The sequence below is a fragment of the Artibeus jamaicensis genome, unplaced genomic scaffold (assembly GCF_021234435.1).
Source record: "Artibeus jamaicensis isolate MK-2021 breed Jamaican fruit bat unplaced genomic scaffold, CSHL_Jam_final scaffold_612, whole genome shotgun sequence".
Classification (NCBI taxonomy): domain Eukaryota; kingdom Metazoa; phylum Chordata; class Mammalia; order Chiroptera; family Phyllostomidae; genus Artibeus; species Artibeus jamaicensis.
In genome coordinates, this window is record NW_026522049.1 from 1,225,701 (window position 1) to 1,253,102 (window position 27,402).

The window sequence follows — 27,402 nt, forward strand, 5'->3', positions numbered from 1 at the left end:
ACGCACAAAGGACAGTGGAGAAGACACGTCCCCAGAGCAGTGGGTGCGTCACTCCCGTCGGCCACACAGGGGCACGCCCCAAACTGTCCGCCGGTGGACGAATGGATAAACACGAAGCCGTGTGGTGCCTCTGTGCAGCGAGACGTTACTCGGGGGTAAAAATCAGGGCAGCACTGAGCCGCACCGTGATGCAGGCGAGCCGGACGGCAGCAGCATCGCGCTGAGAGAAAGAAGCCGGACTCGGGAGGTCCCATCGTGTGTTTTCATTCGTGCGAAACACCCAGACCAGGGAAACCCACCAGGACAGCGGAGAAGGACGGGCGGTGCCTGCCCTGGGGACGGCGTTTCCTTTCGAGGTGACAGAAACGCCCTAAAATTTGGTAGTGCTGGTCGCGGCACAGCTGAGCGCCACGGGATGGTACGTGTGAAGCCGGCAGACTTCACGTGTGCGAGTTCCATCCCCGAAAATCTTTCGAACAGGAGTCTGTGTTTACCCGAAAGGGGCCCTCCGGGTCCGCCACCGCCTCCCTGGGCTGCCCCGCCGTCTGCGGGGTCCGTCAGAGGCCCTCCCCGGTTTCTCCCGCTGAGCTTCTCCTCGTCCTTTGGATTCTTCAGGGTCCCGCCGCTCCGTTGGCTGCTGGTCTGTTCTCTGCCTCTTGCGTCAGAGGTCACGTGGGGCTCATACTGCTTTCCACGTCCGGTTGCTTCAAAATCCACATGCTGTCTGAGCCAGACTCGGAAGCTTACTGTGTCCCTTCAGGCTGTGCTTTTTCTTGAGCGAGGGAGCCGCAGGCATCTCTGTGGCAATCAGACAAGACAAGGTCCGTAAGGGCTTCTGGCAGCTTCGCTAGGAGTGGTTGCCCTTAACATTTGCTGTCCACAGACACATGTACCTGTCTGACCGATGTGTGCAGAAGTCTGTTTTTTAACTTATATGTTTTTATTCATCCATGTTTTTTCTATTCACATCATAGCGCACACAGTTTTCGAGGGGCTGCTCGCCTGACGGCCCCAGCTAGACGGCAGGACAGGGCCTTGCGGGACGGCGGGGCCTCCCAGCGATCAGAGTCTGTACCTCAGCTCTGTGGACGCGGGGAGCGTGGGGAGCTGTCGGGAGCTGCTGTGTGGCCGGCTGGACCCACAGCAGAGACAGGGTCGCTCGTGCCCACGTTCACGGAGCCTCTGAGGTCCTCAAGTACGTGAGGCCCCAGACTGGCATCGGGAGGTGGTTTGGCGAGAGGCGAGCGGGAGCCGGGGACGTGGCCAGGGACGTGGACAGCGTGCAGTCGCCTGGCAGTGGTCCGTTCCTGAGCAGACGCGGCGGGCTGACCTGACGGCTGTGGGGCTCCCAGGCTCCGGGCAAAGGCCGGTCCTCCTGTTCCCCAGCAGGTGCTGGCGGGGGCTGGGGGGCGCCAGCACTCCCACGGGGGCTGCCGGAGGGTGTGAGGCCGTCAGCACCGGGGACACGGGGAAGGGTCCCTGCCTGCCCCCAGGTCTGAGGTGGCTGGTGACCGCGCCACATTGGCTCTGCCCCTCGGGGCCCTGTCACAGGTTGCCCATCTCCTTAACGCATTGGTCACTGCCATGGCCCCAGGCAGCCCCTCTTCCCATTTCCGGCCCCCCAGGCTCCATTTCTCACCACGCCACTGGGGCCCCGGGCCTACCACAGCCCACGAGAAACGCCACAATCCTCATAAAACCCACTCGTGGCGACCCGTGGGTGAGGGGGTGGAGGAGGCCGGGCCCGAGGTGCATGCAGGGTGTGGGGAGTGCAGGCCTGGGGGCCTCGGGGCCCGTGGTGCACGGAGTCTTCCGTGGCCGCCCTGGAAACTTAGCCGTATGGGAAATGGTGGAGGGAGCCGCGTGTTTATCTTGGAGAGAGCAAGACATGATTTCTGTCTTTAAGTATTTGAGGGGGTGTCACACGGAGGAGGAATTAATCTTAGGTTAGTTCCAGAAGGCATGATTTGGGCAAAAAAGGAGAAAGTGACCAAAAGGGAGATTCCACTCTAGGGAAAATGAGCAAAGGATATGAAAAGGGCCTTAAAAAACCATTTTACACACACACACACATTTCATATATATATGTATCATATATGATACGTGCACACTGAGTGTTTGGCCAAAAATTCAGTCTCCTGTTCATTATAACAGCAAATGGAAATAACTTGATGCTGTCTCCTCTTACCTACCAATCAGCAAAAAAGTAAAACAGGCAGAAGACTACCAGCGTCGGTCAGGTTCAGAGAGACATCCTCCGTTGTGTGCTGCGGGTCGGGATGTACGTCCACGCGAACCTCCCGCAGCGTAGTTTTATTGTACGAGTTCAGCGCCGTAAGATGAGCGTCCCTGAACACACAGGAAACTGGGCTTCTAGGAGTTTATTCTGAGGAAAACCGTGAGTTAATCTAAACTTCAGTGGCAGAGAATTGGTTAAAAGCAGCCTGGAACGCCTGTTCCACAGAATCCTGGACACCTGTGAAGTGAGCGTGTTCTTTGGACAGCAGGGGCACCGCTTCAGAATCACAAACCCGACGTCCTCTGCATGTTGAAACACTGTAGCACTCACTACGTGGAACGCTAGGTGTTACTTGAGTGTAGCAGCTTACTGGTTACTCTTTCCTTGTCTGTCCCTGCGTATTCCGAAGTCTTCCTGGATTCATCATCAGAGACACTGACATTCGTATGAAATCAACGAACTTCTCTAAAGAGCATTCCAGAGGGTCAGTTTGCACCAAAATTAGACTTCGTGTGTGTGTGTGTGTGTGTGTGTGTGTGTGGGTGGGGGGTTGTTTGTATGTTTCTTGGTTTTCCTTCGCTGTTGCATTTCTGTAAAGGTTGAGGTGTTGGAAAACAAGCCTGTACGTGAAAGAATTTCTTGCTAGAATTTCCGAAGCCATTAATAGAATCCACGTTCCGGGAAATCACCGAGGATGGTAGAGAGTCATCTGGCCCCAAAGAGGGGGCCGGAGTGAGGTCACCGGCGCTCTCACCCCGTCCTAAGGTCATGGAACTGGAGCATCGGGGCGGCGCCTCCCTTGGCGCCTCGGCGATGGCTTGTAAATGTCCACGAGAAATGTGCCGCTGCCCTGCTTTCTCATGAGCTCAGGCTGCTGGCTCCGTCACACACAGTGACTGGCCCGGGAAGCATGCAGTTTCCGAAGCACCAGCGTGGCTCAGAGTAGCTGCAGGGCGACCGTGGGCGTCTCTGAACGGGCGCGGGAGAGGCAGCCTCTGGGGGGCCCTGCCAACCCACCGCCTCTGACGGCTGGGCACTCGCGGTTCTCGCCGACCCTGCTGACTCCCGTTGAGCCAGCCCCCCTGCCCCCTGGGGTCCTCTGATCTGTCCCAGGAGTCCATCCTGTCTCCCCCTGGCCTCCCCCGCTGGCCTCCCAGCGTCTCAGGGTGTTCCTCGAATCAGTTTCCTTCTGAGCCCGTGGGGTGGGGGTGAGAGCAGGAGAGGCCCCTGGACGGTTCCGTCCCCCTCTCACCTGCAACCTGTTTAGTCTGAAGAAGCGAATACACTCGGTCCCACACACATGGGAGACGAAACCGCCCAAGGTGGCCGTGCTTTCTCTTTGGCGAGGGGTGTTGGGTCCCCAGGAGGCTTTGAAGTTCTGGGGGCCCCCGTGGCCTCCGCCGTGTAGCTGTCACCCAGCACCTCAGGCATTTCACAGATGGACGCCGTTTCTGGGACAGGGGCCCCCTCCGCAGTGACCGCGGTCTGGCCTGCGTGGCTCCTCCCCTGACAGCCCACGGGCATCTCCGGTTACCTGGCCGGTTACCTGGCCGCTGGTCGGCACGGTGAGCGGGTGTCTGACCCAGGGGAGGGAGGGGAGGGGATGCGGGACCGCGTCCCTCCCGCCGGGGCCTCTGGGGCAGGAAGGGCCGGGTTGTAGGTGGTACTTTCTCCTCGGGAGGCTGATGCATTTGTTCCCTTTGCTGCTGCACCTTCAGGAGCCGGGGCCACAGTGTGTCAGGGACCTGAGGTCACGGCGGGGTCTGGGCCCGAGTCCGTGGTGGCCCGACCAGCGCGCCCAGCTCCCCGGCGGCCCCGCCCTGAGCTCCTCCCGAGCAGCCCTGCTCTTCTGGGGGCTGTGGGACACGCTGCCTGTGTTTGCCCCTCACCTGAAAATCTCCAAAGGCCGCTCGTCTGTCCAGCGGCCGGAGCCCTGCTGTCTCCCACCCTGAGCCCACGTCGTGTGCCCACAGCGGGCCCGGGCTCCTGCTCGGGGTCCCGCCGTGACATCCTGTACACGCGAGAGCTGTGGCCTTCGCTCTCAAGGTGGACGGGGCGGTGGGCAGAGCCTTCCGGCCTCCTCGTCCTCGGGCCGGGCAAAGCTGTTCTCACGTTTCCTTCAGCATCCACCTCTGGGTACCTGCCTCGGTCCAGCGGCTTCACCGGGTCCCCGGGGTCCGAGCAGGGGCCCTGCCTGTGAGGAGCGCGCAGTGCAGGGGGGACACAGGCAGGTGTGCAGGGGGTTGCGGAGCCCTGGGTCCGGGTGGGTGCAGAGGCACCCACTCACGGGGTGAGGGGGTGCGTGGGAGGCAGAGTCCGTCTGCTGGGCGTGTGGGAGCCGGCCACCGGCCCCCTGCTCCGGCCGACCCTCACCGAGAGCCCAGCAGACCGGGGCCTGCCTCTTTTTTGGATGCTTCTGGTTTTGGTTGCTTCTGATTTTTCCCACGTGGTGTAGAGCTGGCCGAGGGGTCATCCCTCGCTGAGAGTCTCGGGTGCTTTGGTCGTCGGTCCTGTTGGCTCTCGTGAGACCTCTCAGGCCACTTCACTGTCACCAAGAGAGGTGACGTTCACCTGTCTGTGCCACGATGTCGGGGCGGGGGCGGGGCAGCTGGGGCTGAAGGAAGCCAGGCAGGACGCACCGGTGGTCCGCCACAGACCTTCCTCGGGGGGCGAGAGATCGAGGGGTGCTGGCTCGGTGAGTCGCCCTCACTCGGCGCTGATCTCAAGCCACGGTCGGCCCTGCTGGGGACACTGCCACACCCTCCCCCAGGGGCCATTTCCTTCCAACGCAGGGCGAGCTGGTGTAGCCACTTGTCCTGAGCCCCACGGCCAAACCCTGCTGGTGGCTGGCAGCCACCCTGGTCTGCAGACCTGCCTGTACTTCTCTCGTTCGAGGCTGTCGTGGCCACAGTGACCTGTGGGGACAGGTACTTCCTCAGGGGGTCTCCGCTGGCCCTTTGGAGCCAAAGCACCTTTGGGGGAACCCTGCCGTCTGGATTCTCACCGAATCCTGCCCCAAGTCGAAAGTTCAGTTCTCTGCAGAGGCCCATGCTGATGAAATCTCTTTATTTTTTTGTTTACAGTACACTTCCCAAATGTGTTTGGCCAAAGAAGCTTTTTTTTTTTGTCTTAAACTGATTACTACCCCTCAGGGAGGACGTTGGAAGTGGTCCATGAGTGAGCGGCCTGAATTGCTCACAGCAGGAAAGTGGTGGGTTTTTTTCTCTGCCTGCATTTGGCAGAGTGCAGAAAAATGTGTCTCCATTCCCGTACAAGGGTATGGGCCCCGGGACTGACCCCGCCCAGTGGGGCTGGACAGCCGTCCAGCTTTCCACTCGAGCCGGCGAGGAGTGGAGGGGGACTGCGGGATGGGGCCGAATGTGCCCCCGAACAGCACTTTCTCCTTACAGTTGCCTGGAGTGTCTCCTCTGGGACTCAGGCTTATTCCCACCCGGCCGGGGGCGGGGCGCCTCCGAAGTGGAGGTGACCTAATGAAGGGCACAGTGGGCCTGTGAACCCGGTCGGGGAATTGCTGAGATCTGCTAACATGGCCGGAATGATCCTGTTCCTATTAAAAACCACTTTGCTACCCACCACTGCCGCTGCCAGGAAGCGTCCCCTCCCAGCCCGGTCCTCTGGACTCTGGCGCCCGGCCCTGGCCCCGCGCCCCTCCCGGCCCTAACGCTGACCATACAGCATCGGGATGGTCCTTCCGCCACCAGCCGTGAACTCCCACCAGGAGGAGCGCGTCCCTGACCCGGAGCGGACAGCCAGGCGCTGCGTGGAGGCTCAGGAACTGTCCCACGCGGCTGATCTCATGGCTGAAGTCTGACCCGGCGTTTGGACGGACCCTCGGGTGTCAGAGCTGGAGACAGCGCTGAGCGCTGCCGCCGGCCGGCCCCTCCTCCTCGCAGAGGGCAGCCCAAAGCCCCCCCATGGCGCCGCCTGTCGCTGACCCCAGCACGTCCCCCTGCCCTGGGCTGCACTGCCTGAGCCCCATGTGCCTGCCTGTGCTGGAGGCTCAGTAGACACTGTCCCCGCCCCAGGCAGCTCTGTGGGGTGGGGACGGTGGGTCTCCCCGTGGCCTGGCCCATAGCTGCTCTCTCTCACGCCGCCTGGAGCTCCGGAGGCCGAAGGCTTTGTGGTCCATTGACTGCAGACTCAGGTCTACCGGGTCAGGGCTCCTCTGGTCCCTCCAGAGCCGGAGGCTTTCCCCATCGTCCAGCCACTCTGTCCCCAGTGTTGCTTCCGGACACGGCGACATTCCCCTGTGCAGCTCTCCTTCCTGCAGCCAGAGAAACCCTGTCACCACTGTGTCAAACGTACAGAACGCGGTGCCTTCCTGCATCAGAGGTGACCCGCCGCGCTCCGCCCAGTGCTCAGGAAAACTCGCTCCCTCTTTGCTCCGAGGCGAGGCCGCGGGCAGCTGTCCGTGCCTCCCCATCCTGGCCGGGGTGCCGGCGGCACACACAGGCTGCAGCGCTCCGCTGACCAGGGGCAGGACATTACTTCTGTGGACACACTGCCTCTTTGTGTCCTGTGTCCCTTCCTCCCTGGATGGCTGCCCAGCAGGCAGAGCCCACTAGGATCCCCGGTGGAGTTCACGGCTCTGAAACGGGTGACAGGTGGACGCCGGACACAGCCCTGCCTTCTGGGTGTCCCCTCGGCCCAGGGCGGGATTCGGCTCCCAGAAGCCGGAAACCAGGGGGAGGCCAGCCCAGGGGAGGATGCCATTGTCATGGTACCTCTGAACTTGTCACTGAACGCGGCAGACCGCAGTGCCATCCCGCAGCTGAGGGGCGGGGGGCACCAGAGGTTGGCGCTCAGTGGTTTCCTTGGACGACCGCCCCTGGCTTTCCACGGAGACACTGCCCTGTCCGGGGACGGTCACCGGGACTCAGTCCCCCAGCGGCCCCCTCCTCTGTCCCCGGGGGCGGCATGAGGCCTGGAGGGGGCGCTGTCCTGCCCCTCTGGGCGGCTTTACTGTTGCAGCCCCCTGTCCCCTCCCCCACCCACTGGCTCTGTTTGCAGCTGAAGATTTATGGGCAACAAAAGTCCATCTCCCAAGTCCAAGTTGATAAAGCAGGTGCTCACTTACGACCTCAGGCCGGAGGAGACACCCGTTAATTTTCGTGATTTCACAGCCATTTATGTGGAAAGACAGGTTGCACCTCTGCCGAAGGTTCTAGATTAAACTTCCCCACCACCGGGTGCGTGTTCTCTGGGTTTAGAGGGGTCGCGCCGAGTTCCTCCGGTGGCCGATTTGTTGGAAGAGGAGAGGCAGCCAGAGGGGATTCCTGGGTGTGGGGAGAAGCCCACCTTTTGTAAGTGCCAAAGCACCCTGTGCCACCCTTCTAAAGATGGTCTTTATTATTATTATCACTACTACTACTACACAGTCCATCTTCATTAAAGAAATTTAGCAGAGCTATACAATCTCGAAAAATAAAGTAAAATTAACCCACTAATTGTTTCCTAACGTTATGAACTAAAAAGTGTCCTGCGCACCCGCGTCCTCCCCCCAAGACCCAGCCGGTGACGGCGCAGCGATTCTCACGGCCTCTGTCGGATTCTGGGTCAGCAGGCGAGGGAAACAGCTCCGCAACCTGAACCCCCACCCCCCGCCGGCCGCTCTCCCCGACATTCCTTTTATAAGGAAACGTCTCGGCCACAGTTGGCAAACGCGTGGACGAGGAATTTGCACTTCATCTTCCTAGCATGTCTCTGCGTCACCCACCAGTGCGGATGGCGACGTTCCGCGGAATTATCCGCAGGTGTCAGGCAGAGAGCGCGGTGCGGGGGCGGGCTCCGTGGGCCGGGAGCCCAGACGTCCGTCCGTCCGCACTTCCGACCGCGGCGCAGAGTCCGGGCCACCGCCCGCCCCGCGTGGGCTCAGCGCGCCTGACGCCGGCCTCTCTCGTTGCAGGCATGACCATACCCGAGGAGGACACAGACGTGGGGCAGGGCAGCAAGTACTGCCTCGTGGCGATCGGGAGGCTGCAGGTGAGAGGCCGCTCGCAGCCTGTTCCGTCTCCACAAGGGCCGGGTTCGGGCTCTGGGTCTCCCGGGGCCGGAACTGGGACCGCGTGGGGCTGCACACCCTCCCCGGGGCCTGGGTCAGTCCGCCCCACACGCACACACGCACACACGTGTGCCGCTCACTGCAAAGTCGGGGCCTGCCCCCGCCCGGCCCTGTTCCAGGCGACCCCTCCGTCTGTTCAGTCGAGATCCACGTTCCCCCCACCGGGCTCCCGGCACAGGGTTCCCTGTCCGCCGTCTGTTTTCCCGCCGTCGGCTGAGGGCCTGCCCCTTCCCCCAGCTCCCGAGGGTGGGGATGCGTCTTTTCAGCCTCAAGGAAACACCGAAATTGCTGAATGACACGGCAGAAGCGCGCTGGCTCCGTGCCAGGTGCTCACACTGCGGCTGGTCCGCTGGGCTCTTCCCTGTCCCTGTGCCCCCCTCCCTTACGGGCGAGGGCACCGTGGAGGCACAGGGCACAGGGCCCTCACTGTTCACGTCCCCGGTTCCCCGGGTCTCACGGTTTTCAGACAGGTGGATGAGCAGTTTCGATCACGTATGATAAACAGTGGTTATTGCTTGCAGACGGGTGAGGAAAGGCTCCCCGGGTAACTTCAGTTCACACGTGTCGTCTTTCTAAATATCTCCCCCAGTTCCTTGGGCGCCTTTGCCTCCCCTGGTGGAGCGAAGGGGGAGGGGAAGGGTGTGGACGTTTCTCAGCACCGACCGCATGCTGGCGTTGGACGGGCAGTCTCTCCGGAGCCTCACTGCCCGCCCGTCAGACTGCAGGCTGCGTCACCCCCACTGACCAGTCAGGAAACTGAGACGCAGAGGTGGGGGGAAGAGGCCCCCGTCACTGTTTCCCTGAGGCGCGGTCCGGGCTGTTGGAACATGGGAGGATCAGCGAACCTCCATCCGCCTGGCCTGTCCCCCCTCTGTCTCGGTCCAACCTCCTCCCCGCGGGCTTCCCGCCGCAGGTGACCAGCTCTCCCGTGTGCATGGACATGAGCGGGGTGTCGGCGCCCACGGAGTTCCTGTCCCGCCACAGCTCCGACGGGACCATCACGTTTGTGGACCCGAGGTGCATCAGCGTGATCGGCTACCAGCCCCAGGTAGGCCGTCGGTAAAGGTGCCGTTTACGGCAGGCGCGCTCATCGCCTCGTCGGAGACGCAGCTCCCTCACTCACGGCGCGGGACACGCAGCGCACACCCCACGCCCCCACCGGGACGCAGCCTCGTCCGTCCAAAGCCAGGGCGGCCGCGGGGGCAGCCGCTCCCCTGGAAGTTCGCCCTTAGCTCCCTGCCCGGCCGCTTGTCTTCCTGACTTTTCACAAACTAGAGCGAAGGCGCTCTGTGTGGGAGGGTCCCCTGAGATGAGCACCAGGTAGAACGTCCTGCAAAGCACGTGAACGAGGATAAACTCTGAAACCTCCCGAAGTCCACGTGCTCGTGCCTAAGCCCGTGCCTCACGCAGATTTGGAATCCACTTTCACACGGGGCACAACCTCAGGTCCTTGTTCCACACCCTCCAAAAAACAAAACAAAAACCCAACTGGGTGTCATGAGAAACACGAAAAGGCAGGAGAGGTGGTTCCAGACGAAGAGAAAGCAAAGAGGCAGGCTAACAACACGCAGGACCAGAGCCCCCGTCCTGGAGACGCAGCTGCGCCGGGGCGGTTTACACCGACCGCTTTCCCCCTGGGGGGGTGGGGAATGAACACCGCATTGGTGTGCAAACTATGAAAACAGGGTTGGGGATCACCGACGCCTCTCTCTCCGCAGGATCTGCTGGGAAAGGACATCCTGGAGTTCTGCCACTCGGAGGATCAGAGCCACCTGCGAGAGAGCTTTCAGCAGGTACCGCCGCCGCCGCTGATGGTGACATTACGAGAAAGGGGCCAGCGAATTGAACTTTAAGAGGAAATAATAGCTTGTTGTAGGAAATAATAGCTTGTTGTTCATCTGAGAGAACAGGTCCTTCCCACCCGGCTTTACTTGTGTGTTAGACCAATACTCCGATGGCCCGGCTCTCCTGCTGGGCCCTGGCTGCGTCTGCGTGGGTGCCCCTGGGCCTCCGGCCACCCGCTCCCCACCCTGTACACCCTCTCCCCTCCCCTCTCCCACTGAGGGTGGAGTTGCCCGTGGGTCAGTGGTTCTTGGCAAAGCATCTGGGTGGATCGGCACCCGTGGTGGCTGACCTCCATGTTGTGAAATCCGGAAGGTTCGGCGTTGCAAGAGTATGTCTCTCACACCCTGTCTTGGCCGAACGTGCTCATGTAAACTCCGCACCCTCGGGCGTCCCCTTGTCTGGGCCAGATGACTTTGTGTTTCTGTGTGCGTGGGCGTGAAACGCTGATAGGTGTGCGCCCTTTGCTGTTAGTAACTATGCAGCCCCAGTGTGTTCACATCCCCCACTTTTTCGCAGTGGACCCTAGCACTCAGAGAGGTTCAGTCGCCTGCCCCGAGTCACACAGCAAGGCGGTACCAGAGCGAAGGCTGGAGCTTGCCTCCTTCCAAAACATCCATCCCCTTGGCCACCCCCGCCCCCCACAGGCCTCTCCATCTTACAGACAGGTGACGCGGTCAGAACCTGGTTTTGAGAAGAAACAGAGGGAATTTAACATCTGATCCCGCCCCACATCCAGCCTCAGTAACCCTTGCTTTGTGAGCTGCCCCCACCAACCCCTCAAGTGGGAGGGGAAAGCCAAGGAGAAACCCCCAGGAGCCGTGGCCCGGCCGCTCACGGATCGGCGGGAAGTGGCCGAGCAGCCGCGGGACGTCCTGGGCTGCAGCCATCGGCAGCCGGGTGGGCGACAAGTGTTGACGAAGGGAAGTGGTTTATTTTTGCAAACGCGCAGAGGGAGCTGTGTCGGCCCTTGAACTCTGGACTTAAACAAAAACACTGAGCAGCCCAGACCGAGCACGTGTGGAATCTGACTTCGGTGGTTAATGGCAGGCACGCCCGGGGCCCAGAAACCCGAGTCCGCTCCCGGGGTCCCTCTTGGGGTCACGGTTCACCCAGCAGTCAGACGGAAGAGTGGGGCCCCGCGAGACTTCCAGCGGTTCCCCCCCATCCCTTCCTCTGGGCTTGCGTGTCTCCTGTCGCCGCGGTGAGGAAGACGAAGCTGTTTTCAAGGAGAGCCTGTGAGGCCGGGCTCAGTCCCACCTTTGGGGTCTCGGGTCTCAGCGTCGCCCCTGACCCAAGCACCAGCCTGGTCTCGAGGCCTGGACTGCGACCCCTGGCCCCCGTCCCACCTCAGGCTTCCCTGCCTCTGAACATTTGCTCCGGCTGCGCCTGCCCCGCCACCACCGGGAGGGCCCTTCCTGTACAGCCTCACGCGGCAGCATCTTGCCCCTCCACGCTCGTCCAGACCCCGTCTCCCCCCGGGGAGCTGCTCTGGATCCATGAAGAGGCCGTGTCTCACCCCAGGGTTTTCCCGACCTGCTCTGTGAAAGCTAAGAAGGCCCAGATACAAAACAGGAGCTGACCCGTTTTTGTACGCAGCGGGGCAGGAGGACCCGCCGGCGGTGCCGTGTGTCAGCGGGGAGGCTGATGGCGGCGGCTGCCCTGGTCCCCCGACGCCCGGTCCTCGCCCCCGCTGACGGCCATCTTCATTGTTCCCGCAGGTGGTCAAGCTGAAGGGCCAGGTGCTGTCGGTGATGTACCGGTTCCGCACCAAGAACCGCGAGTGGCTGCTGATCCGCACCAGCAGCTTCACCTTCCAGAACCCGTACTCGGACGAGATTGAGTACGTCATCTGCACCAACACCAACGTCAAGTACGTGCTTCCTCCCCGCAGCCGCCCCGCCCCCGAGTGCCAGGCTGGGGCTCTCGGTCCCGCTGAGCCGGGCTCTCGGGCCTGGGCACCTCGGTGGGGGGGGCACATGGTCTCTCTGCTGCCCAGGTGTTGATGGGTGCTGCGTCCCACCTGCTGGGAAGATGAAGTGAGGCCCAGCTCCTGGCTAGGGGCAGGTCACGCCTGCTGCCTGCTTTTATTCTTGAGAAAGTTCAGGCCCAAGAAGCAGCACAAAGTCAAAATGATGCCCAAGTGCCCAGGGCACTGGAACCTGTGCCCAGGGTGCTGGCAGCTGCAGGGGCCTGCAGACTGGCCTGTCCCCCGCACCTGTCGCTGGCACGAACGTTGCCCCCTATTCAGCACCGAGACTGGTTCTCCCCACCCACCCCGAGCCCCTCTTCCTCTGCTGGCGGTGTCCCCGTGACCGCAGCCTGCAGGTGGCCTCCCTGCTTCCTGGCTGCCGTACCCCAGCCCCAGGGTGGCAGGGCTCGCCTCGGGCCCCTCGGCCTGGGTCCTGGCCCCAGAGCACAGCCTGGACAGACGGGTCCATGCCAGGTCCCTCCGAGGGCAGGTGACCTGGGTTTCGGTCCCGGGTCCCTGCTGGACAAGCCCCCTCTCCTCTCTCAGCCCCGATGCATCACCTGGCACCTGGGGGAAGAGAGCCTGGCTCTCACATCCTTCAGGCGGGTGGCCCGCAGGAAGCCACATTGCCCCCTGCCCCGGCTGCTGGGCAGTGTCTCGGTCGTGCCGTACACGCGGCCCCAGGTCTCCTTCGGCCTCCAGAGCGCACCGCTCCGCTCCCTCCTCTCTCTGGGCAGGCCCTGCGGTCTCTCCGACGGGCTGAGAGGCTGGTCCGGGCGTGGGCCTCCTCCTGTCCCTGAGCGTGTCCGTCTGAGTCCCCTCCTCTCCTCCTTCGCCGTGGCCCCTTGCAGGGCGAGGCCGCTCCCTCCAGGGCCTCGGTGCCCACTCACCCGTGGAGCCTGGCGTGGCTCGGGGCCCAGGGACCCGGCTGCAGAGGAGGCGCCACCCACTTGTCAGGCACCTGTTCAGGCCGAGGTGTTTCCCCCAGACGTGTGCCTCCCGTCACAGCCCTGTCACCGGCCACTGCAGCTGCCCGTGCTGGACCCACGGAAATGGACAAGCCCATCACTGTGCGTTCAGAGCCACGGACACTGTTGTAGAGATTTCCCCGTTTGATGCCAGCATTTTGACCGGCTCTGAGTGAGAGCCACCTGCCTTTGCGACCCAGTCCCTTTCCTGCCGCTCACCCATCTGCCTCACTCCCTCCCACGTCTGTGCTTCCACAGCCATGTCGGTGCCTGGCAGGACAGAAGCATTCGGGGTGTTGCCAGCCGGCAGGCACCGTGCTCTGAAACCCATCCGCCCTGCGAGATGGGAGTTGTTTTCTTGTGGCCAGTAGAGGGCAGCGACGGCCGCAGATGCAACCCACCCGGCCCTTTCCAGGTCCTCGCTGACCTTCGCCAGCAGTGGGCAGCCCTGCTGTGGACCGTCTGGGGGCACAAGGTCAAGCCCTGCTGCATTCGGTCGTGGGTCACGGGAAGGAAGCTTCCCTGAGAAGTTCTGTGTGTGACGGCAGGCGTCTGTGGGAAGCCCCCAGAGGAGGCCTCTTTATCACCGTGGGACCTCGGAGCCGGACGAAGCCAGAAAGCAGCTCGGACTCCCACTTCCTGCACCGGACGTGCGGCTGTGACGTGTGCCCACGTCCTGCTGTTGGGGGTCGGCACTCAAACGGGGACAGGTGCTGGGCTGTTCCTGGCAGGAGGCGGGCGTCTCAGCCTTTTTCCATCGGCCCCACCGAGGGCGGTGCCGTCCGCGTGGGCAGCACCTCTGCGGAGACTGACCTGAGGTTGTCCCTCGGCTCCCACTTGGCTGAGCCCTGTCTCCGGGGCCCGCTGCGCCCGCAGCCTTGGGGGCCGCCCTGGCCAAGGCGCCAGTGGTACCTGTGTACGTCTCCCTGCGGCTCACGTGCCCGCAGCCCTGCTGGGAGCCGGTCCGTTGTCCTTGGCGACTGCCCAGCCCGCCGGGTCGGTAGCTGGAAGGATGCCCAGAGCAGGGGGTACACGAGAGGTGGAAAGGAGGTTCATCCGCGGTCTCTGCAGAGCTGGGGGCCCAAACTCCTGGTCACCAAGCCCCAACCTGGGATGTGTCTTGGTCCCGCCCTCTCACCCCCCTGCAACAGACCACCCGGCGGGAACCAGCCCCCCAGGCTCCGTCTGGGGTTCCCGCTGGCCCCTCTGCCCTCCTCTGCTTCTCCTCAGTGCCCGGGCCGACGTCTCGGTGTCTCTTGGACACTGGGGCAGCACTCGGTCAGGTGGGGACACCAGCCTCACTCCTCCCCTCCGAGCTGGCCGAGCCCCAGACGCCTCCAGGCGGGTCCTGCCTTCTCCCAGGGGTGTCGCCCCGCCGTGTCTGCAGGCCCAACCCACGGCCACCCACGGCCGCTGCGCCCTCCTTCAGGCCGGGCAACAACCTCCGAGCCTCAGCCTAGTGTGCTGACCTCCCCGGTGCTCAGAGGCCCCCCGGACAGGAAGCCAGATGGTCAGTGCTCACCCCCAGCTCGTGGGGGGCTGCACTTGGCTGCAGTGGGGACTGGCTGCGGGTGCTGTTGGTCAGCTTTCTCTCGAGCAGAGTATTTTCCCCCCTGTGGAATTCGCACACGCACCAAGGTTTATTTGTACTCCATTGAAGTGTCCGAGACACCTACTCATGCCTCTTCCCAGGCCTGGGCGGCTGCTGGAGCCCAGGGCTGTGGGACAGAGATGCGGGTGCCCGGACACGGGGTTTGCAGCCGAGCTCAAGATCTGTTTTCTGCTCCCCGTGGAAGGGGCTTTGTCTGCTGCAGGGGCTCAAAAAGGTGCGAGCAGCCTCCCGCCCTGGCGGCCGCAGCCTGTGCTGCCCTTCCCTTCTCAGCGATTGAGGGAGGGTTGCCGCCGTGGGGTGGTGCAGTGTGGGGCACGGGTGAGCTCCTGAAAACACGTTTATAGCTAAACCTTCCCTCAGTGTTAAACCTAACAGCTTTTCATACACAGTAACGGAAAAAATGCAATAAAAAATGCGTTTCAAAAACAAACGACCACCTTTCTGAATTTTGCCTGAACATTTTTGTTTCTTTTTTAAAAATATCTTTCTACCGTGCATAAAATGAAGTCATAAGTCGAAACTTGTTTCCTATGTATCAGCAGCTTACACTTACAATTCAGAACTGGCTGTCTTTATCTGGAGCATTTTAATGAAGAAGAAATAAATAAGCAGAAATTGGAAACAACCTAGAGAGCCGGGGGGTGGGGGTGACCCCTGAGGTGCCTGGGGGCAGGGCGGGTTCTGGGTCAGCCCCCTCTGGTGACTGACCGCTGGCTTCTCACTCCCCAGGCAGCTCCAGCAGCAGCAGGCGGAGCTGGAGGTGCACCAGAGGGACGGGCTGTCCTCGTACGACCTAGCACAGGTGAGCCTCCGCACCTGTCTGCACCCTGGGGGCCTGGGGGCTGACTCCAGCCCTCGCTCCAGCCCCCCAGGCGAGCAGGTGCTATCTGTCATTCTGTCTGCCTATGCGGTGCGGAGATTTGGGGGCCCTGGCGACCCCGGGGGTCCCGTTGCTCTTCCATGCAGAACTTAGCCGCGAAAGGGCGTGCGCCAGGGCAGGAACTGTCTGAGCCGCAGTCGGGGCCGGGAGTGTCCGAGGCCCCGGGGGACGCCCGGCTCTGTGCCCGCCCTCGTGCTGACGCCTGGAGCCCTGCTGCTGCAGTTCGGAACCTTGTCAGTTTCCTCCCCGCTCTTCGCCTGCCCCATCGCCTTCCTCCTCCCGCCTCCCCGGCCCCCTCCCTGCCTCCCACCCTCTTCCTCTTCCCACTGCCTCGGGCCCCACACGGAGGAACTGCCAGGTGTGGGCCTTTGGTTTCCCTCTCCCCCGAACGAAGCTTCGTGTCCCTCGTCCCCAACACAGAGAGGATGTTCGCCGTCTTCATGTCTCCGAGCCGTCGTGTGGGTGTTGTGCTTTCCGCACCCCCCTGTTCACACCCTGCCGCGTCTGTCTGTCCTTGGCTTTCACACGGAGAAATGCACTCCGGTCAGCAGGCAGGGCCACGGGGGCTGCTTCCAGCGGATGGCCAGTCGGCACCTCTCACACCGGGTGCTGTCCTGTCTCCCTGTGCACACAGGTCCCCGTCCCCAGCCTGCCAGCCGGTGTTCACGAGGCCGGGAAGCCCGTGGAGAAGGCGGATGCCATCTTCTCTCAGGAGAGGGACCCCCGCTTCGCCGAGATGTTCGCAGGGATCGGAGCGTGTAAGTGGCCGGACGGTGCCGGGGCTGTGCGTGCGGGTTTCCAGCTGCCCTGCGGCCGGAGAGAGACGGCCCCCCCCCCGGGGGGGACATGGCCACGGGTGCAAGGGCAGCCTTCGGGCGAGCCCTGTCCACCTCTGGCCCCGCCGCTTCCTTACCTGTGCCCTGGGGCCTCTGGCACCTCGTCTTCAAAACTGGAAATGTTGGAAGAAACAAGCACTGTTGATCCACGGGGCACTTCAGTTTTTGTAACTGAAGGCACCGTCCTCTTAAAAAACGAACAATCCTCCCCCCAATAACTCAATCTATAACATGAAGACCACGTTTGAAAGTAAAATTATGCATTAAAAGACAAAAATGATCCATTGTCCCAGCACCTGGATGTAATCATTTTTAAAAGTATGTCTTTTCTATTTTATGTACGTGAATGCATTTTACGTACAATACTGAGCTCCCACCATTTGTCCGCTTGCTTTTTTTCACGCGACGGTTTATTGTGAGCTTATTTCCAGATCGTTCAATGATCTAAACCATTTTTCTCTCTTGCGTTGACTCCCACTGCTCGCTCTGGACACTTGGGGGTCCCCAGGCTGCCTCCCCACGTGACACCGCAGCAGAGGCAGCGGCCCAGTTCTCGGGGAGGGTGCCCCGGGGAACCCTCCTGTGTGGCCCGCCCCCACTCCGATTACCACTGGGAGCAGCAGCATGTGAAACGTGGAAATGTCCTCATCGCTTCCAAAACTCAGAAGGAAGATTCCATGTCCACGTTGGTCGAGGCATTTCTGGCAGATGTGGTGCCACCAAGGTCAGCTGAAGCTGGAGAGAGCGGCTGACACCCCAAGGGAAGCACCACAGTTGGAAAGGAACCCCCCTCAGGTCCTGTGAGGGCCATCGTGCTGGGGACAGCGTGGGCCAAGGGGGCAGAGGGGCCCCGGCAGCTGGAAGAGAACAGGTCTCAGTCCCTGCGCCGGTGTGCGCGGTGACGGCTGCGGTGTCAGGACTGTGCATCTGGGGACCCAGCTGGGAGACATCGAGGAAGGCGCCCGGCTGCAGCCCACGAAAGGCTGGGGGGGGGGCGCCAACGCCACACGTCGTTCAGCCGCCAGCAGGCCTGTCACCATGACGGGGAGACTCCTGCCGCTGGTTCCCCCGACCATACAGGCACAGCGCCCGCATCGGTGTGCCCTCCGACTTGCCGAGACTAACCAAGCAAGAGGGGAAGCGGGAGTTTCTGAGGCACTCACAGCCTCTGGGAATCCGTCTGTGCTGGTGCAGAAGAACACACGAGTGTACAGATGCCGTCCCATGAAGGCGACAGAATAGGGGGTGACCCACAGACAGAAAAAGGAAGGGGACGGAAATGTGTGATCCAAACATCTCCCAGCAGCCAGGCTGCCTTCCTCCTTGGGCACCACAGAAAGACACCCCCGGGCGCCCCCCGACCACAGATAACAACGTGACCCGCGTTGCGAGACCCACAGGGCGTCAGCTGCGGCGCCCAAGAGCGGAGCTGATAGGCTGCAGAAGCCGTAGGGGTAACAAACGAAGCTGCACACACCTGGAATTAATGTAACACCTGTCAGAAGGCAAAAATGACAACCAGAATGGAATCCGTCCAGAAAGCATCCAGGCCTGGTTTGGACTCAGGGCCTTAAACCAACATTTTTTTTTGGTAGAGAAATATTGCTTCCAGTGTGTTTAAACATAACCATTAATGGGGGGGGAAAAGGAAAGAAGGAGGGAAAGTAGTCTCACTCCCAAGAAAAAACAAGGAAATTGTTGGTCAATTGCAAGGTGCTCAGAAGAAACTAGGACCCCCGCGAGGGGGGAGATGAGGTGACGTTCAAGGACTCCGGGTTAGAGAGAAGCCGAGCAGAGAGAGCGAGATGCAAACAGTGGTGACGTAAAAGATGTGCTGTGTGCATCCGCAGGGTGCCCCTGGGGAGCGGGGCTCCAGCCCAGGACCTGGCGCCCGTCCTCCCGCACATGGAAGCTCCCTTTCCTCAGGGGTGGACGGATCCGGTAAAATAGCGTCTGAGGAAGAACTTCGTTGGTTCCCGACCCTCCGAGGGGCCTGCCTCCCGGTGGCGTGCGTCCTGGCCCGGGTGCAGGGAAGGGAGGCCCCCAGGGGAGCCGCCCGTGGTCTGTGGGGCAGGGGACCCCGGCACGTGGGTGACCCTTGCTCTGCTCTCCCCAGCGGAGAAGAAGATGATGAGCTCAGCCTCGTCCGCGGGAACCCAGCAGATCTACTCCCAAGGAAGCCCGTTCCCTGCTGGACACTCAGGCAAGGCCTTCAGGTACGTGCTGGGGCTTGGGGCAGTGGGCAGAGGGGCCGCCCTGGTCCCCCGCTGGGCTGTGTGTGTGTGTGTGTGTGTGGTTGCTGCCCGCAGGCCCCGGCCCGCCTGAGGGTGCTGGTAGCTCGGGGTCTGCCGGGGAGAAGGGACCGAGCTGGCCTCCAGCCTGGACCAGGGTGGGGCAGAGCTGCTGACTCCTGACAAGGAGCCGGGCGCGCCCTGTCCCCCGGTTCCCAGAGGCCACAGCCTCGTCCAAGGAAGAGAGGACGACACGGCCCGTCAGGCCTGGGGTCTCAGTCTAGAGGGACGCGCGGGCGCAGGCAGCGTGTTGGCCTCCCCCGGCCTGGTTCTCGGCCTCCCGGGCCTCTGCAGGTCCCCGAGGAAGCCCCCGTGCACCGCTGGGGGCAGAGCCTGGCCCCGGGGCCCAGGGGGAGCAGGAGCATGGACGGGAGGCCACCAGAAGGCAGCACCAAGTGCAGGAGACGGGGTGGTGGGGAGGCTCCAAGTCTGGGAGGAGCAGGCCGACCCGCGGGGGAGTCGGGACTCCATCGTGGGTGGGTCTCAGGAGCATCCACGGACAGGCCCGTCTCTCCCCCCGAGAGCGAGCATGCCCACAGCCCTCGGCCTGTTTCCCGAATCCCTACGCCCCACAAGTGTGCGGAAGGAACAGATCAGCCAGAGCACCGAGGAGTGGGCGTGAGGCTGGTGTTCACAGTGACAGGCGTCTCTGGTCCCGGGGATCGTTGGCGGAGAGAGCGGGGAGAGGTGGAGCGCAGGACCGCGGTGGCCCGGCAGGTGTGTGCCGGGCGGGGCGTCTCCGGACAGGTGCCCGCTCTTTCCCCCCAGCTCTTCCGTGGTGCACGTGCCCGGCGTGAACGACATGCAGTCGTCCTCCTCCACCGGCCAGAACCTGCCCCAGATCTCCCGGCAGCTGAACCAGAGCCAGGTGGCGTGGACCGGCAGTCGGCCCCCCTTCCCGGGGCAGGTACGGGCGTCCCTGGGGGCACTGCCCTGGGCACGCGCAGTGCTCAGTCCCTGCCCCGGCCTGGGACTGGGTGCCCCAGAGCCGGAGCCAAGGGAGTTCTTGGCATTTGCGGGGCCGAGGCCCCATAACAGGAAGCTGGGGAACCCAGGTCACTGTGGCCTGGGGGGTGGGCCCCACATGCTGCAATTCTGGGGCCCGTACCTGTGCCCAGCCGGCCAGGAGGGGCCAGAGCAGGCGCTCCTGCTACTCCCAGACCTGGGGGAGGCGGTGACCCCCCTGGGGCCCGGGGCGGGGACCTGGGGACGCAGGGGGTGCGTTCCACCTGCTCACTCCGTCCTGATTGTAGCAAATGCCCTCTCAGTCCAGCAAGACGCAGTCCTCCCCCTTTGGGATCGGAACGAGCCACAGCTACCCGGCCGACCCCGCCTCCTACAGCCCGCTGTCCAGCCCCGCGACCTCCTCGCCCAGCGGGAACGCCTACTCCGGTCTGGCCAGCAGGACTCCGGGGTTCGGTAGGTGGGGGCCGGGGCTGGGGTCCCCCGGGAGAGCCCGCAGAGATGCTCTCTGCCGGTCCCAGGCTCCCAGGTGACACCGGGAGACGTCTGCCGGTGGGGGCAGAGGGCCCTTCCTGGGGAGCGGGCAGCGGAGCCCAGCTGCCTGTCGGGACAGGGTCCCAGCTCCTGCGAGGGGTTGGTTGCCAGCCGCCTCCCCCCCCAAGCTGAGTTTGGCCCCCTCAGCCCCCAGCGCCCTGGGGTGCCGCATTTTCCGACCCCATCCGTCCCGCCATAGGACTCAGCCATCCTCCTGCATTAATCCTGCCGACTCGTAGCGGGTCCCCGTGTCCACTGTTTGGATGTCCTTGCCGTGTTATTCTGTGGAGCCGCCCGTAGAAGCTCAGACTGGGGCTCGTGCACTCGTTCTTCGGTGCCCCCTCCCCAGCACGTGCCGGGGTCCGCCGCCGGCCGCTCAGCCTCGGCTCTGTGGGTGGAGACACTTCTTTGTTGTGGGGCCGCTGGGTCTGTGCTGGGTGTTAAGCAGGGCCCTCTGCACATTGCAGAGGTCCCCCTGGGGTTGAGAACCACTGAGCTAAGCCCAACACGACTTCCCAACCACCTGAACCTCCGGTGGAAACGTGGTTGTTGGCAAGGGCAAGATCACAGCGTTGAGCCCCGATGAGAAAGCACATTAGCAAAGGACAGTGTCATCCCACTGCTTCCACACCCCGGGGGCCCACGAGCTCCTGGCCTTCAGGTTGGAAAGCCGCCCGGGTGGCCCAGCGGGCAGCAGACGGTCCCACGGCCTCTCCGGGCCCCCGGTCTGGCGGGCGTCCCGGGTGCGCTGAGGCCCCAGCCCAGCTCACGGTTTGCAGCCGGCGTTTGGGGGAACGAGGCGAGACAGGGGTGTGAGTGGCCCCGGGGGCTTTTCCCAGGGAGAGGCCCGTGGGCGCACCACGCAGGAGGGGCCCCGTGTCGGGTGCAGGTCCGTCAGGGCGAGGTCCTCAGGGACGCTCCGTGGTGGCGATTACCTGTCCCTCGTGAGCAGGGTCGCCCGTGCCCGTCATGACAACAGAGCTGAGTCCGGCTGTGGCCCTGGGGCCCGAAGGCCCTGGTGGGATTTCCCAGGTCCCTGTGGCCCTGTTCCCTCTTCTGAACGGGGTGGGCAGCAGGCCGGTGAGTTAGCGTGGGGAGAAGGGGGATGCGCCACACGCAGGTGGCTGTCAGAAGCACAAGGTCCTTTGTTTCTCCCTGGACTGGCTGGTGCCGTTTCTAAAGCCACCGGTCCATGGATATTTTTCTTTTGCTCGGGTGTAGGAAGAGTGTTTTCCTTCCCAGGAGTTTAAGGGTTTTTATTCTACGATCTTGTATCCGTAATGAATACTCTCCAGGAAGCCCCCAGAGAGGGGGCTGACCTTCCTCTGGCCTTCACCTCCCCGGCCCTCCCTGCTCTCACCGAGGAAGGCGGATGGAGGAGCGGCCGTCTTGTTACTAGTCGGCTGCACCTGTGTGGGCTGGGGGCAGACCACGAGCTTGGCAAGTCTCTGCCCCCATCTCATCCCGGAGAAGAGGTGGGGCCCGCGACTTCCGTGTTCAGCGTGCACAAAGGTGGAGGGACACACATCAGAACCAGGGGGCACCCGAGGAGGCTGCAGGAGGCGGTTGGGACCCCAGTCAGTGCCCTGTCCCGGGAGCCAGCCGAGCGGTGCCAGAGCGAGGGCGGTCGGGAGAGCCGATGCCCGGGAGGGACTGGCCCACAGCTCTGGGTGCCCGGGGGGCCGGGCCAGGACGCAGGGCAGAGCAGGTGAAAATCGGCGGGAAGGTGCTGCGTGGACAGGTGTCGTGACCCGTCTGAGGGCACAGGGAGGCAGAGACACAGGCAGCTCGAGGGGAGGGCGGTCGCTGGCCGGGCGGCCATAATGGAGACACACAGACAGGGTGACGGAACAGCCAGCAGGCTTCCCCAGAGGCTGGAGGCCAGGGTGTCGGCAGGGTGGGCTTCTCTCCCTGTGTCCTCACATGGTTGTCCCTATGCGTGTGTGTCTGCGTCCTGAGGTCCCCCTCTTCCTTTTCCTAGTCCTCACCTGCCCCTACGTTTGTTGGTTGGGGAGGGTGGGGAAGTCAGGGAGAGAGAGAAGCGGTCATCCGTTGCCTCCATGTGCACCCTGACCAGGGATCAAACCCCCAGCTTCCGTGTGTGCCCTGACTGGGAATCGAACCTGCGACCTTTCGGTGTGCGAAGGGATGCTGAAACCAACAGAGCCACCGGCCAGGGCTGCCTGCTGTCTTGACCTAGAGCCCGCCCCAGTCACCCCGTTTTTCCTTAATGACCTCTCTTTGGAGTTAGCGCCAAACAGAGTGACATTCTGAGGTCCTGGGGGTTACGGCCTCACGTGTGATTTGGCCTCCCGCCCCTCGGGTCTTTCAGCTGAGAGCGGACAGAGCGGCGGGCAGTTCCCCGGGCGGCCCTCGGAAGTCTGGTCGCAGTGGCAGAGCCAGCACCACGGGCAGCAGAGCGGCGAGCAGCACGCGCACCAGCCCGGGCAGGCGGAAGTGTTCCAGGTAAATGCAGCGGCCGCCGCCTTCTCGAAGGTACCCGCACCTTCTCTCCGCTTCCTTTCCCCCGGGGTCCTTGCCGTGGCGGTGACTGGGCTCTGGCCAGAGGCGTGGCCCTGATGAGAGGGTCCAGGGGTGGAGGGAGCGGGTCTTCCCGAGGGAGGGCACCTCCAGTCTCCGTCGATGTTCCCGGCCCATCTGTGCACCGGCCCCGGGCCTGGCCGGCAGCTGCAGCCCAGGACTCAGCCCCCGTGGGGTTTTCCCACTGGGACCAGGCTGCAAATGGGGGCCTGAGCCCCCTGTCTGCCCCTGGCCAAGTGCGCAGTCCTTCCCACCCAGTCTCACAGGAGCCCCAGGCCTGCCCTGCAACGCAGGTGGGGGGGGGCAGGTGTCACAGGGTGGGAGGCCTTGCGACCTCTAGGATCGTAATCCCCAAGGGCCAGCTGTCCAGTAGCCCCACCCTCTCCTATCAGGCCAAGCAGCATCTTCCCAGGCAAAGGTCCAGAACCCAGACGTCGTGCTGGGTCTCCAAAGGGCACAGTCCTTGTAAACAGGCAAAGGACACCCCGGCCCCAGCCTGCTCCCCCCCGACCTTTAGCACTCACCCCGTTCCTCCCTCTGTAATGGCCTGTCCTGTCCCCACCCCTCCCCTGGCTCGTCACGGCCACCAGGCCAGACAGAACTCTCGGTCCCACGAGTGTGTGAGACGCTGGTTGAGCAGCCACTGGGCGGCGGGGCTGCAGGCCTCATCAGAGCCCTGGGTGCACGGGTGCGGACCGAGGGTGTCGGCAGGGAGGTGCAGTGTGCCTCGGCTCCCAGACTCACCTGGCCGCAGAGTTCCTTTTCCCGGCGTGTCTCGTGGCCTGAGAAGTCAGCAGAACGCGCTTCAGGGAGGTCGCCATGAGCAATGGACGCATAGCCACTCCCGAGCCCTGGGTGGGCGGTTTCAGGCCTGAGAGCTGGAGGGACTTGTCGAACGGGAAGTCCAGGGGTGCTGGGCTTTGGCAGTGCCCTCTGAGGACGCAGAATGCTACAGAGGTCCCCTGCGCCCCCTCTGCTCTGTGTTCCCCCTGCATTTCCATGGCTGACTGGGCGTGCTGTCTCAGTGCACTGGGCTCTCCCCGCCGCCCAGGGGCCCTTGTGCGCCCTGGGCCCTGGCTTGGCCTTACGCAGGCGCGGTTGTGTCCTGCGTGCGGCCGTACTTCCCTGTGGGAGTGGAGCACCTGGGAGGGAGCCACTCCCCGGGTCTCGGACATTGGAAGACCCCTGCAGAGCGTCCCCGAGGGGCTGGGGCTGCTCCCGGGCAGCCCCCTAACTAGACACGTCGCCGTGAGGCCCAGTGGGATGTGCAGGCGCCCGACTGCCCTGCCGCTCCCTGTCCTCCCCCTGCAGGACATGCTGCCCATGCCCGGAGACCCGACCCAGGGGACAGGCAACTACAACATCGAGGACTTCGCCGACCTGGGCATGTTCCCGCCGTTTTCTGAGTAGCCAAGGACAGGGCGAGGTCTCCGCTGCACAGTGCTCCCAGGCTGTGACGGGGACGCCCCCGTGAGCGGGGCCACCCCTCTCTGCGCTTGCTGTGCCGCAGAAGCCCCCCAGCAGAAGGCGCCCTTCCCCCCAGAGGGCCCCCAGGCACAGCATTGCTCGGCTCTAACCCGCTCGGCCGCCGACCGGATCCTCGCGGGACACTGGGGGTCAGTTGTATTTATTGCGTTGAATCTGTGTGTCTTCGGGAGGTATGGCCACTGGGCCCGTCAAACTCAGTTGTGCGTAATCTCGTCACAGACAAGTGTCACTGACAGAGAGTTTGGTTACGTCCCAGAGTCCCCAAGCACCCCCGGCCCAGGCCCGCCCGGCAAGCCAGGCCCTGGTTTCTTCTTGCCTCTGTCTTCTGTGGGTGGGTGGGCCTGGGGCGCCCGCAGCGGAGGCGAGCGGGAGGCACAGCCTGTGTCCTGTGAGCTGGACAGGAGCCCGGCTGGGGGACACAGGTGGCCGAGGCTCCTCCACCCCCAGCTCCCCAAGCCCGTGTGTCTCGTGCTGTGGACGTGTACCTTGTGCAGTGTGACGTGAGTCCCTGTCCCGATGGCTGTGCTGTGCCCGCGTCTGCTCTGTGGGGACAGAGCAAGTGTCCCGAGTGATGTGCAGTCCCTCCCCGTGCGTGGCCCACAGGCTGGGTGCCGGCCGCCGGCCGCGGGTTCTGCTCTGCGCTCCCTTGGTGAGGGTTGGCCTCATGCAGCCCAGAGCCCGAAGGGGGTCCCAGGGCCCTTGTGCAGCCCTGGGAATGGGAGGGGGGCGCCCCGGCTGCCTGTCCTGTGCCACCAGGTGGCTTCCCAGGACCAGCCTCGAGACGGCCCGTTCTGCTCAGTGACAGTGGAGACAGTTTACGGGTGAGCCCCGCGTCAGCCCTGTGGGCTGCCCCCGGGGGCCCGGCTCACTTGGGGAGCCCCGTCTGCACCGTCCAGCATGCCGGGCGGGGCGCCCACAGTCGGCAGCTGCTTCCTGTGACCCCGGTTCCCAGACTCCAGACTCCCGCCGAGTTCAGCCTCCAGAGCGGCTGTGGCCCTCTGTGAACGGGCTCAGGGGCCTTGGCTTCGGGGGAAGTGGTGGGAGGCAGGAACTCTGCTCCCCTTAACACCCCAGACCCGAGGGGCTTCCCTGGGGGCCCAGCTGGGCAACCCCCGCCTCGTGCCCCACCACCGGCCCAGGAGACAGGCATAATCATTTCCACAAAAAGGGCACAAAAACAGCTTTTGCATCAGAGAGTGATTTCTCGGTAAAACGAAAACAGACTGTGGCCTTTAGCCTGTGAGTCGGGAAGTGTCAGGAGTTTTGTGTGTGTTTGTCTTTCTGGTTGTTTTTTTTTTGGAAGGAACTTTAGGGGGTTTCCGAGGTGACGTGTGAGGTTGACCCACTGGCCGTCCCCGTGTCCACCGGGCAGTGAATGGCTGGGGGCGGACGCGGGCAAGATCTTGCTCCCTGGGACCGCGAGTACCCTCCTCTAGCTTCAACTCAACCCAACGGGGTGCAGACCATCTCCGTTCTCGGTCCCGGGAGGCGAGGATTGGTGGGTGACGGAGAGCCCGGTGCCTTGATTGGTGCCCACAGAGAGGCCGTGCGTCCCCCGGGTCAGCACCCGGGGGTGCTATCGGGGCTCCTGCTCGATGCCCGAGAGAACGAGCGATGGGCTCATGTGTGTTGGCGCTGGAGCCGGGACGTAGCCGTGGGCTCTCACCCGCCAGCCCGCTCACCGAGAGGCCAGGCCAGGTCCCTCACAGCACTAGGCAGCCACACGCCACCATAGAAATGAGCTCCGTCGGACCAGCGCACATGGGTTTGCTCAGTGGGGCGCTGGGCCTGCTCCCCTCACCAAACCCTTGTCTCCTGTCCAAAGGGGCCACCCTGCTGTCCCCACTTCCCCCACTGCCCGGGACCTGAGGCAGCATGAAGAGGCCCCGCCGTGGTGCAGGCCCCTTTCCCGTGGGCCGGGGCCGGCGGCCAGAGCTGGTTTTGTGGCCGAGCCCCCGGCCCGGGCTCGTGGGGTGCCCGCCGACCACGTAGGCGGCCAGAGCAGGACGAGCCTCCCTTCCCGTCAGAGGTGAGGACGCCCAGGACGAGCGCCCGTGGGTGGTGTGAGCGCCCGACCGTCACTCCGCTCGCCTTCCTCCTCCTGGACGTGAACTGTGCCGCGGACCAACCCCCGTCTGTGCCCCCTGAGTGTTCTCGATGACTAACGGTTATCGCGTCAGTCGTGTGTCTGTGGAACTCATGTAACGGCCTTTTAACAATTTCGTTGCAGTAAAAACAACTTTGTTCTGAACAGTGCCCAGCCCAGGCCCACTTTGTCCCCGGGCGGTCTGTGGGCCGCACCCTTGGGGTGTGGGGTAGGTCTCGGAGAAGAGCGGGGGGCTCGGGCCAGCAGGCAGCGGGGAGCGTCACGGGGGCTCAGTGCCCAACCTCATGGTGCCTGGGGCCAGCGACGGCAGGGACCCGGACAGCATGCACACTCAGACGGGGGTTGTGGCTGGTGGGGGGGGGGGCACAGAGGGAGAGAAAGGATGCCACATGCAGAACACACCATAAAAACACTTCCCTGTGATGGAAGCCGCGGTCTGTCCATAAAAACACGTTCGGGAAAGAAAAAAAAAAAACCTAGGAAAACAGACTCGTGACATCAAGTCAGGGAAGGATTTCTCAAACGAGACGCTTTAAAGAGCACAAATTGTGAAATAAAATCCTGGTGTGCTCGACTCACTGGAAAACAATCCGGCTTAAAGACAAAACAGAAAAGTCGACCAGTAAAGGGGAAGGAAGTGTTTGCGAGTTAGACCCCCACCAAGGCGGGGGGGGCTCCGGGGGTGGTCGGAGTGTGTGGTGCAGCCGTGAGACTCGGTAGAATGTGGCTCCTTGGGGAGGTGACCGAGGGGTTGGGCGGTGGACTCCTGGGGACGCAGGTGGCACGGGCTGTGTCAGAAGAGGCCGACCTCACCAGCGACAAAACAGGAGATGAGTGTCACTTGGAGGTACTAGATCCGGTGACGCAGCCATGACTGAGGGTGTGGGGCAGTAGGGGGCTTCCTTTCCCGGTGGACCCGGGCCAGCTGCTCTGGAGAGGGTTTGGAGGTGGACAAGCCCCGCGACTCGGCGGTCCCCAGCTCAGAAGTCCGAGAGAGCCGCCTGAGCCAGCAGGAGGAGACAGGTAAGAGGAGGTGCGTGTGCTGCC

At 63.2% G+C, this 27,402-nt stretch overlaps 1 protein-coding gene across 4 annotated transcripts in view; it reads left to right on the forward strand.

Moving 5' to 3' along the window:
- LOC119063086 (fumarylacetoacetase) overlaps window positions 1-26,499 on the forward strand; it is a 109,327-nt gene extending 82,828 nt beyond the window's left edge. For 2 of the 4 annotated variants that reach the window (XM_037164213.2, XM_053658827.1), the window contains exons 21-31: window positions 8,166-8,242; window positions 9,235-9,369; window positions 10,040-10,114; window positions 11,885-12,036; window positions 15,445-15,517; window positions 16,230-16,353; window positions 18,548-18,647; window positions 19,491-19,629; window positions 19,991-20,141; window positions 22,552-22,715; window positions 24,072-26,499. In XM_037164213.2, the coding sequence (XP_037020108.2) occupies window positions 8,166-8,242; window positions 9,235-9,369; window positions 10,040-10,114; window positions 11,885-12,036; window positions 15,445-15,517; window positions 16,230-16,353; window positions 18,548-18,647; window positions 19,491-19,629; window positions 19,991-20,141; window positions 22,552-22,715; window positions 24,072-24,170 (1,289 nt within the window). In that variant the 3' untranslated portion in view covers window positions 24,171-26,499. Of the gene's footprint in view, window positions 1-8,165; window positions 8,243-9,234; window positions 9,370-10,039; window positions 10,115-11,884; window positions 12,037-12,986; window positions 14,475-15,444; window positions 15,518-16,229; window positions 16,354-18,547; window positions 18,648-19,490; window positions 19,630-19,990; window positions 20,142-22,551; window positions 22,716-24,071 lie in introns of those variants that run through there. The other 2 variants (XM_053658828.1, XM_053658830.1) reach the window with 2 other exon arrangements.
- Window positions 26,500-27,402: the final 903 nt, after the last annotated feature.